At 29.8% G+C, this 11,258-nt stretch overlaps 1 protein-coding gene across 1 annotated transcript; it reads left to right on the top strand.

Moving 5' to 3' along the window:
* Positions 1-6,053: 6,053 nt before the first annotated feature.
* Positions 6,054-9,160, top strand: LOC114164862 (uncharacterized). Its single transcript, XM_028049634.2, has 6 exons — positions 6,054-6,820; positions 7,253-7,350; positions 7,948-7,972; positions 8,263-8,383; positions 8,472-8,606; positions 8,780-9,160. Exons 1-6 carry the CDS (start codon positions 6,484-6,486, stop codon positions 8,982-8,984), a joined length of 921 nt encoding a protein of 306 aa, XP_027905435.1. The 5' UTR covers positions 6,054-6,483; the 3' UTR covers positions 8,985-9,160.
* The last annotated feature ends 2,098 nt before the right edge of the window (positions 9,161-11,258 follow it).

The following is an 11,258-nucleotide window of genomic DNA, read 5'->3' as shown; positions in this document are numbered from 1 at the left end:
ACGACCTTACATACACTAAAACATACTCCTTCAAGAATCTCCCTTGAAACTATAGTTTAACCGCACCTTTTCATAATAAAATTCATACATTTATGCCACACACGTTGCCAAAAACACCAATCCAAACATACATTGATCAAAGCCACACTTTAACATTCCATGTATAATTTCAGCTAGCATAAACATAATAATAAGCACTTGGCTGCAGTGAATCTCGCTCAAGTTAGGAGATCTCGCCCAGGCGATGTTGTAAATAACTAACAAATCAGGAACAAAAAGAGTACTTCCTGAGACATGTAAATTCACTGTCCTTAAGGACTTATTCGTGGTGTGTGCGCAAGCCCCCCAGGATACAATAGGAACTTTTCGGATCTTTCGAGGATCTCAAAACTAGCAAGAAAGAGTACTCTTGAAAGAGTATTTAACCCATATAGAAGAAGAAAGAAATATGAGAGAGAAGAGAACTTGAAGAATGAAGGAGAAGATTGAGAGATCGTGTGTTTTAGAGAACACCAAAACCACCTATTTATAAGTGTGAGTGATGAATGGTGAAGGGCTGAAATTTATAACATTTATGGAGAAAAATCAATGCATGGCAACGGTAAAAATAATTCCCTGCAATGTACAAAACTAGCCGCTAAGCTTTCAAGTTTAAAAATGAAAACGGATGCACCTCTCTCATAAAACTTTGAAACTGTAGCATTTATATTTATGGCATGCAACGTTTAGAATCTTTTGCAATAAAAAGATTATTTTATAACAGGCGAAAGGGTTCTCTTGCTTAGACGGATCCTTCTCGCCTGAGCGAGGCTTGAAAAAGAGAACAACCCAGACTTTGAGCGAATTCTTGCTCAGGCTAAGCTGTCTCGCATAGACGATAATGTCTCTCGCTCAAGCAAAATTGGCTCACCTAGGCGAGATCTCGCACAGTGACAAAGATGAGTTTCTGATGTTTTCGTCAGACGAGAGTTGCTCGTTAGGCGAAAACACCAGATTCCCAATTTGTTCTCACGTGTAGAAGCCTAGAATTTGTGCACAAATTCAATCACACACCCAATTTACACAGTTCAATCACCAGTTCAACACCCAATCATGCAATCAGAGTCATCAAAGATGATTTATATACAAAATTAAAGAAAACAGTTAGCTTCCTTTACCTCTAGACAATATTGGATTGCAGATAAGAAAAACCCCTGACAGAAAGGATCTCACAACCGCACAACACCTAATGAACTTGAATACAAAACCACAAAGGAGGGATGAGATCCTAAATTCAACTCAGAAAGGGATAAAATTGCAGAAATTGGGAATTGGGAACTGGAATTGACTTACATGAAGGGGGAGGATGTTCAACTTGGAGGGAGGATCCTGCACTAGCTTCAAGCCTGTTTGCTACCACAAGACAAGAAAGGGGTGATTTTAGATGAAGGACAAAGGTCACAAATTTGGAGAAGTGGAGGAAGTACAAAGAAGAAAAATGAGAAAAGGAAGGTGACTTGAGTGAGACTGTTTTGTGCATTTCAGAAAAGAGTTAGTGGAAAAAAGGGTCTCACAACAAATTTATAGTCACTATATAGTGACCAATTTAAATATCGATTTAAAAGATAAAAAATTATTGGTTATTAAAATAGTTAATATTATGATCGCTAAAAATTTTAGAAACCAATTATAATTTTTAATTCATAATAGTGACTATTTTAGTAACTGATAATTTTTTATTTTATAAATTAGTATCTAAATTGGTCAGTATAGTGACTAACACTTTTTGATCGTTAAAATTAATTGTTAATGGAAGATTTTCTTGTAGTGTTAATAGTGGATCTATTGCTAATCGGAAGATATGACGACAATAAAAGTTCCAAAATTCATTAATAAAATTTGTTTTACTAACATATTTTGTTCGTTGCTAAAATTTATTAGTGGTTGCACAATTTTTTGTGGGTTTAGTTGACTCAACCCATCTATTTATATTTATAGGAGTACAATATTAAAATAAAGGGTTAAATATGTTTTTGGTCCCTTAACTTTGAGTAAATTTTGAAATTAGTCCATTTCGAAACTTTGGACTAATTTAGTCCTTCATCTTTCAAAATACGTGGATTTAGTCATTTTAATCAAATTTTGTTAAGTTTATTTAACCTTTCAAGTGCGTTTCATAATAGTATTTGACTTAACATTAGAGCAAAAATGTGTCAAACAATATAAACAACTCAAACACAATTCTCAACTGCGTACGAAACATCAAATAAACCTAACAAAATTTGATTAAAATGACTAAATCTACGTATTTCGAAAGATGAAAGACTGAATTTGTCCAAAGTTTCGAAATGGACTAATTCCAAAATTCACTAAAAGTTAAGGAATAAAAATATATTTAACCCTAAAATAAACTAGGTCACCTATATAATTGGACAAAGGAATAAATTAATCATCCAAATCATTTAAACTTAATTCAACAGCATTTCAATCTTTTGAAAAATCAAGATATTAACCTACATAAATATATTTAATAGAAAATTATAATAAAAAATAATTAAAAATTATAAAGGTAATAGTAATAAGTTATTATAATTAAATTACCAATTAATTATTCCAATCCAATTTAAACACATTTAATCTACGAATTAAATAATTCGGTCTCAATTTAACTCATATTGAAAAGAAATATTTTCTTCAACCCAAAAGTATTCTATCCTAAATCAGATTGAGATATATATTCTTGACACGACACATAATGTTAGCGATAGAAAATTGATATTTGACTCTTTTTCACCTGCTTTAAAAGTATTGTTGCTAGGGTGAAAAATGGAGCGCCCTTCACCGATTATCATATTGTATGCGGCTAATGTATTGATTGTAAAATAATGGAAAATATTTTTTAATTACTAAATTTTGATAATTTTCTTTTATAATTTTAGGTGTTATCTTTTAAGTGATTTTTTTTTCTCATTCTTAATATTCAAAAATCACTTAAAAGATGACACATCATATTGTAAGAAAGTTGTCAAAACTTAGTAATCAAAATATCATAATTCTAAAATAATACATCTATAATGGGACATGTCAGATTTTATTTATTTAATTTTATAAATCCCTAATGTTTACAAGAAAAGAGCCACGAGTTTGTTTCCTTTGAGTAATGAAATTGGTTAGATTAATAAAGAGTGCAAAATAATCTTCTACGTTGGTTAGCTTCAATTAAGGTTCCTATGTTTTATTTCCTCTGGGGAACGAAATTGTTTGGTTTTGGCGACTGAAAAGAGTGCACAAATCATCTTATCCCTTAGGTAAGTTTTGACGAAGTAGATATAATTTTCCTTTTTAAGGACTAAAAAGTTAGCAGTAATTTTTGAGGACTAATTTTGAAAAAAAAAAATTAAGAAGTACAAAAATTGTATGAAATTAAAAGACTAAAAATAAATTTAAATGCTTATATATATATATATATATATTAATTTATTTTATTATTATTATTATTTTTTTAATCTAAAAGTCTTTGCCACTGTATTTTCTCTTTGGGTCATTCTAAAACTTTATACCAGACAAGAAAATAATATGTTGACCAAGATTCTTGACTTGGATTGGACGAAGTAAAATGAGTTTTTTTTTTTTTTTTTATCAAATTTAAGGGATTTTCTGTATGATGTTTACATCGTTGTTTTCTAGTTTATTTCTTCTAGTTGAATCCTTACTAATCTAAATTATAATGTGGTTGTGTTAATGAAGAAAGAGGGTTCAGACAGTAACAGTAGCTTGGTATGGGAGTTGGTCTCTGTTAACAAGTGGGCTTTTCATTATGGGCTACAGTTTTAAAAAACTTTAAACCCGTATCTTCCCATAATAGATATTCGATGTGGCTTGATCTCAAAAGTACTACTAGTTTCCTTATACATGTTAGATTGCAGCTTCTTCCAACACCTGCATACATTTCTTTCTGTACCTCCACAACTTCTCATTTTATTTTCGTTGCATAATTTGAAAATGACTTATAAACTGTATAATCTACAAGTTTTCCAGATCGTATAATCCAAAAATAATTTTTAATACAATCCAAATTTTTGTTTTCTAAAAAGATTGACTAAAAAAACGTTACAATCCACAAGTAAAAAACAAGTAAAAATGGTTAAAGAGAAAAAATAAGTTTCAGATTATATAATTTAAAGATAATTTTTCAAGAGAAAAAAATAATGATGAGAGAAAATTCCTTATATGAAACTTGTGTATGTATTGTGTCTACTTAGAATGAATTTTTGTCTATACCTTACTATCATTTAATAAACTGTTGTTTATTAAATGCAAAAAACAGCTTTTGGTGTCTAAGTTAATTTTCTGGGTGTAAAATTTGCCTTTCCATCCCAACTTTATGTTGCTATAAATGTAGTGGAAATACCGAAAGTTAAAGGTAGTTGGTTCAATCTTTTGATAGAATGTGATAAACAAGTACTTGGAAGGATATATATATATATACATTGTACCTTGGGAGAATGAGAAGTGGATGACTCAACTGCTTATCTTTTTTTTCTATACCATTATTCTTAGGGTATCCCATATTTTTAAGGAAGGAAACAATGAATTTGTTCCATTAAACAGGACTTTGTTGGTAAACAGTTGATTTACCTTCTTATAACTTTGGTAATTTCCAACATGCTTTTTTTGAATCTTGCTTTTTTGTTTATATATATATAATAACTAAAGTGAAGATTTCTAAAAAAAATCTAAATTAGTTCTAAAAATTGTGTTAATTACACATTTTAATTGGAGATGATGGTTAACATTTATAATGAAAAAAAAGGCTAAATATAACTTCTGATAAAAAGCAGAATAAGTGAATTGTTTTAATGCATTAAAATATCCATATTATATATATATATATATATATATATATATATATATATATATATATATATATATATATATATATATATCGAAAGTTAGTTTAAAATTTTATTTGTGATTGGTGGGAGGTTCTTTTGATGGGCACCAAATAGCTGAGCCACCTCACCGCCGTACCCTTCGTGTATCTATCCACTTCGACTTCGCAATTTCAGTGGCACATGTTACGTTAACCCAATTTGCGGTAGAAAAATAAATATATATATATATATATATAAATACGAACAAATCATTTGATCTAATTCATGTTTTCTAGATTAGATTGAGAAAATTCAAGCATTATTTTTAGTGAATGTATGAATACTATAATTTAAGATTTATTATGGTTAAAAAATATAATAACTTTTTTTTATTACAGTTGTTGTATTATTTTCTTTTTATATTTTTTTATATCTTATATAATAAATAGACACGTAAATTAATTAAAAATTACAAAATACATAAAGGTATAATTAATATGATATTAAGATTTCCCAATATAAAAAAAAATGAGAATATTATTAAAATATTCTTCTTTTTTTAACAAGTTGACGATGAGTCTCATTCCCTTTGTTTTCCTATTATTTCTTCTCTTCTTCTACCTTTACCTACCACATCAACTTCCTCAAGGAAACATAAATGGTTGGAAAAACAAAACAACAAATTTAGAATACATTTTACTTCCCTTCATACAGGAAATAATTTATCCAGTGATCTATTTAAATATACACAAATATTCTTTTTTTTTTTTAATTTAGGTAGCATAGGTCTTTATAAATTATTTATCAGCAAAAATATTTAATTCAATATCGAAAATCAATTTATAGGATTTGAACTTCTTTTTACACTGATTGAGTCCATAATTATTTTACTCATAGTGGAAAATTTTCGTAAACACTTACGTCATCAATCGCCTTTTGGCAGAAAAACTGAACAAAACAGCAAATGAAGCCCGAAATCGCAGTAAAATATCCTGATTATTACCCCCAATTATTTTTCATTTTTTTCCTCCGACAACAAAGATCATGTTAATTATCAATTAATTAGTTACAATTATTCAGTCAAGAAAAAAGGAAGGACCCTGTGTCTATATGTGCCGCCTTGATCCCGTATATAACGTTGGAGTAGAGAATCAAGATCTGAGCACTTTCTACTATTTTCATTGCTTCTTGTTTTGGTTTAGTTTAATGCATATTCTGTTTTGAGCATTGGAGCATCTTCTAGAAATTCTTCTTGTGCTAAGCCATTCTTTCCGCAGGTTTGAAATCAATTCTGTTTGGTTTTGAACCTGCGGTGTGCCAAGTTTTGTTTTTTATTTTCTGAAGTCGTTCCCATTTTGGTGGTTTTTTAACTTTAAGGTTGCGTTAGGAAGAGACCCTTTTGTTGCCGAATGAGAGTGTCCAATGAAAGTTTTTTCCTTGATGCATAGTTAAATTGTTCTATTGATTGGCAAGTCGAAAGGCCTTGGCTTTTTTGCAAGGGAATATTATTACTTTTTTACCAAGATTATGGTGTCCTTTTATTTAAATTAAAGAACCTGCGAGGCCTTGTGCGCTTGTTGTTTCAGCAAGCTCTTCCCCTTTTCTGCATTGCAATAATCTTTTTCTTCTCATGGCTCGTATGTTAGGCTATGAACCTTGTTCCCATTCAAGTAGGGCCTTTTTCAATTACTCTTCTATTTCTTCCCCTGAGGCTAACAGAAGACTTGGATTCACTTTTAGAGCTTGTTCTGATGCCAATGCTGGTGATAATTCTAAGAGGGTTTTCGTGAAGGAAAAGAAAAAGCTTTATGGTTTTGCATGTCTTCCTCACCCACCCTTGTTAGGTGATTTTGAGAAAGGTGTTTCTGTTGAAGATAGGTCTTTGGGTGGAAGTCCCTCCAAACCTTTTTGTTTCCCTGATCAACCCTTACTCCAGAAACTTGTTGTTGCTGTTGATGTTGATGAAGGTTTGTATTTTTGCATGTGTTCCCCATCTTTTTGATGACTTATATTATATGTTATCTTATTAGGCTTAGCTACCGATTTGGTCTTATAATTTTCTATGAAGAATCTTGGCTGAATCGTTATCCTGTTTCTGTTTCATTTATTAGTCTGGATCTATGTTACATTTCCTTTCATTTTATATTTTAGTATGTCTCTTAAACAATATTAAATGATTAAGAAACCAAGACAAATATCCCTTCCCTTGGTGCATGTTACATATATGCCTTCCTTAATTTACTTGTTTATTGTTTGAGTAGAAGCTTTTTTCAATTTATTCCCTTTTCTTAAATGTCAACATATAACGTTCTTGGCAATTCTTAGAATGTAAACTGTACTTTCACTTTTTGATTTTTCCTGTAATGTGTACCTTTTCATTTGCATTTATATATATGCAGTATTAGGAAACTTTGTCTCAGCTCTGAACGAGTTCATAGCAGATCGATACTCATCAAGTCATTCAGTTTCTGAGTATCATGTGTATGAGTTCTTCAAGGTACACCTCATAACTATATCACTAATTCTATTCTTTAATGTCAAGTAATTAGAAATTAGAAATTTACAAATTTTGTATTTACAATATTACAATGATTTGCATTATCTTTCAAAGGCTCATTTTGCCCCTTGTTAACTAATCCTCTTCAGAAGAATTGTAGCCTTAAATTGCGTACAAAATGACAACAGATGTAGTATTAGAGGTTATTAACAGTTGCATGGAAACCCAACTCTAAGGAATCGGGCTTATTTGAGGTGTTTAATTTTCTTAGGTATTGATCTTGCATGATGTAATTTTAAGTTTTAAGATTTGGTTAGAGGTGTGTAAGGATGAGTATGTCTGCCTTCAACCACCTTCTTTCTATGAATGAAAATTTCACTGTTTTTCTGTTACCGTTACAGAAAACATGTTTTCATTTATATTGCTAACTCTTAATTCTGTTCTATGATGGGTATCTTTGAGTTTTTAGAGTTTTTGTCCTTTTTCTTGAGTACTTTTCTCCTCGGTCTGCAACTTACAGTAAGAATTAGTATGATGGGTATTTTTGAATGATTATGTCTGTATGAGAGTCTGATGCATCTTTCATTTCTGATACAGATATGGAACTGTTCACGTGACGAAGGTAATTGCATATCTGTCAGTCACATGGATGTTGCATTGTTTGAAATTCTTAATTATTCTTCTCTACTCCCACTCATGAAAATCTTTGGGAAAATCAGATTTGAATTATTTTGTTTCTAATTTCTTTTTCACCTTGCTTACTGATTGAAGGAACTGTGTTCTGTTTAGAAATTTCACATCTTTCCAGAGATTGTGAATGAAGTTCTTAAACCAGTTTAATTGTGGACCAAAAAATTGTCAAATTTGAATTGCTTTTGCACACCATGCTAACAATACCTTCATGTTGTGCAGCGAATACTCGTGTTCATGAATTTTTTGAGACATCATATTTCAAGTCAGGGATCCAACCTATCCCAGGTGCTAAGGTGGCCTTGCGGAATTTATCAAGATTCTGTAACCTATCAGTTGTAACGTATGATGTTGGTATTGATTTTACTTCAGCCTGTAGTAGAATCTGGGCAGCATGAACTAACAGCCATTTTTGTGTATTTTATGATCAGATCTCGGCAAAATGTGATCAAGGATCACACAATTGAGTGGATAGAGAAGCATTTTTCAGGATTGTTTCAGGATATTCACTTTGGAAACCACTTTGCTCTTGATGGGGTGTCTAGACCAAAGTCAGATATTTGTAGGTATGCAGCATAATCCTATTCACCTGCATTTGTGTGCTTCAGCATAAAACCTTTGTTTCATTTCATTGCCAACATTTTGACCAATTTTGTTGATAGTCAGATAAAAAACACTGCTACCTTAGTGGTTGCAATGACTTGTTGTTTGATAGATTCCTTGTATTGTATACTTGTAGGTCTTTAAATGCAAATATTCTGATTGATGATAACCCAAGATATGCTATAGAGTGTGCTGAAGCAGGAATCAGAGTGCTACTCTTTGATTATGAAAACTCATACCCTTGGGCCAAGACTGATTCTGCTGATCAGCATCCCTTGGTTACCAAAGTTAAGAACTGGGAAGAAGTTGAACAACAATTGATGTCATTGATAGCTTTGTAGTTACTTACTTAATCCTACAACAAGGATCACTGAAAAATACTGGTTTTTAGATGAAGTAGTGGACTATTTCTTATGCCTGAAATATCTAATGAAGACTTGAAAAGGGTGAAATTATGTGAGGTAGCTTCAAGAGTTTATTATTGCAATGCAAGGGCTATAATCCTCGTTCTCACGTATTTCCATATGGTTAATAGAGAAAATTTTGTTTATACACCAGATAGATATTCAAGGAACATTCTTATCATGTGATTTTTTACCTTCATCTAACAAAGCAATCTGGACCATCCATCAAGTTCATTTTGTAACACTTTTGTTAACTCTTTCATTCTATTCAATTCCATAATGCATGGTTATACTAAACTCAAATTTTGAAGAACATCTTTTGAAACAAATAACCTTTTACTCCAGAAGCCTTTTTGAGTTTCATATACATAACATGAATTGAACTTTGCACTGTAGATTTAAGCCTTAATTGTGAGTTTGTGATATGATATGATATGATATAAATTTTCTCCTTTGTGCACTCTGGTGTTTGCGTGCTTAGCAAACTCTTGACTGGATTTTATGCAGCATGACTTGAGGGTGGTCAATAAGGTCATCCAAAGCCAAACTATATAATCAAAAGAGTTTAAATATACTTACTAGAAGTTCATTTTGATCTTTTTAATATTTTTGATTTATTTTTCTTTTAATTTTTTAAAATATTAATTTGGTTTTTCAATTATTAAAACATATTTAATTTTAATTCCTCTATTTAAAATTTTGGTTTAATTTAATTCTCATATCTTTAAAATGATTTAAGTTTATTTTTTTAATTTAAAATTAAATTAAATTATAAATTTTTTATAACATGTATATATAAATAATTAAATATAATTATTAATTTAGTTTGAGAAAACGTAATTGGATTTTTTTAAAATATGAAAATTAAATTAAATCAAAATTTGAAATAAAAAATTAAATTAATTTTTTTTTTAAATTTGAACCTTTCTAAATAATTGAATATCAAATTGAAATTTTTAAAAAATACCAAAAATTAACAAAAAGACAAGAAAAGCTAAAGAACTAGATTAAAAAACCAAATCACTTATTAAACTTAAAATTATATATTATTAAATATTTTAAATTGAGATAATTTGTTCCATCTAAATGATATTTCTATAAATAAAACAAATAGTAATAAAATTTCTAACCATCACAAAATAGATGTCTCAAACTTGCAGAGCAGGGATACAACAGAATTTCTTAATTTTGTGTGATTGTGTTTGGCAAAAGAGAAAGTCATTAAATGCATGGTTGGTTTTGACTCAGCTATAATTATGCTATAAATCGATTTTCAAAAATTAATAAATGATGACACGTGTCTAAAGCGTAGAAGAATTGAAACACATCCTACAAGGAACGTTGAAAAGCGTGTGAAGCCATCGAAGCCCTCGCATGGAATGCTGTGCCATAAAAAGACAGTGTTTCAAAGATAAGAGAATGAAGAAAAAAGGAAAAAGAAAAGAGTTTGGATAAACTATTTACATTACAATTTTTTCTTGATAATCTTCATAATAAAAATATACTAATTTTTTTATTAATTACAAAAACGGATTAGGATTGGGAAAGCTTCCAAAGAAGGAATGGAATTAATGTTATTCCGTTTGTTAAAGCCCCACTGCTGATAACATTTTGAGTTTTGAAAAGTGATTTTGATGATAAGTTTGTAATATGAATTACCTTATATAGAGTTCCATAATTAATGTGCATGAAAGGACCATAACCAAAATCATAAATTTCTTGATACTATTGATGATGCATGCAGGCTCACATGGTGGATCCACAAATTTACGAACCACATTAATTTCGTCTTAAATGTTAGACACAATAATTAGTGTATCTGTAAAAGGTCAAACAAAGTATGAGACTCACCATTGGGATAAGAGACCAAAAGAGATGAATATAACATCAAAATTTTTAGTCTTAAAGAAAAAACATACAAGTGAATTTTCGTCTACATAGTTCTAACCTCATTTGCCAAAAATAAACTGTTAAACTACTAATTAAGTTATTAAAGAATAAAATACTAATTTAGTTACTATTTTTTCTCTCATTAATTCAGTTCTAATATATATATTAATAAAATCTTAAATTTTATGAATTTTGTTGGATTTAACTTTTTTTGTTAATATCGTTTTAGTAATTAAGAAAAAAATAATCCTGTATATTACGTGATAATTATTTTTTAAATTTTAATGTTTTTTAATTTTTTTTAATATATGTGTTAAATCA

The sequence above is a fragment of the Vigna unguiculata genome, chromosome 9, assembly GCF_037176805.1.
Source record: "Vigna unguiculata cultivar grain cowpea cultivar isolate G323 ecotype 2 chromosome 9, ASM3717680v1, whole genome shotgun sequence".
Classification (NCBI taxonomy): domain Eukaryota; kingdom Viridiplantae; phylum Streptophyta; class Magnoliopsida; order Fabales; family Fabaceae; genus Vigna; species Vigna unguiculata.
This window is presented reverse-complemented; position numbering and strand designations above follow the sequence as displayed.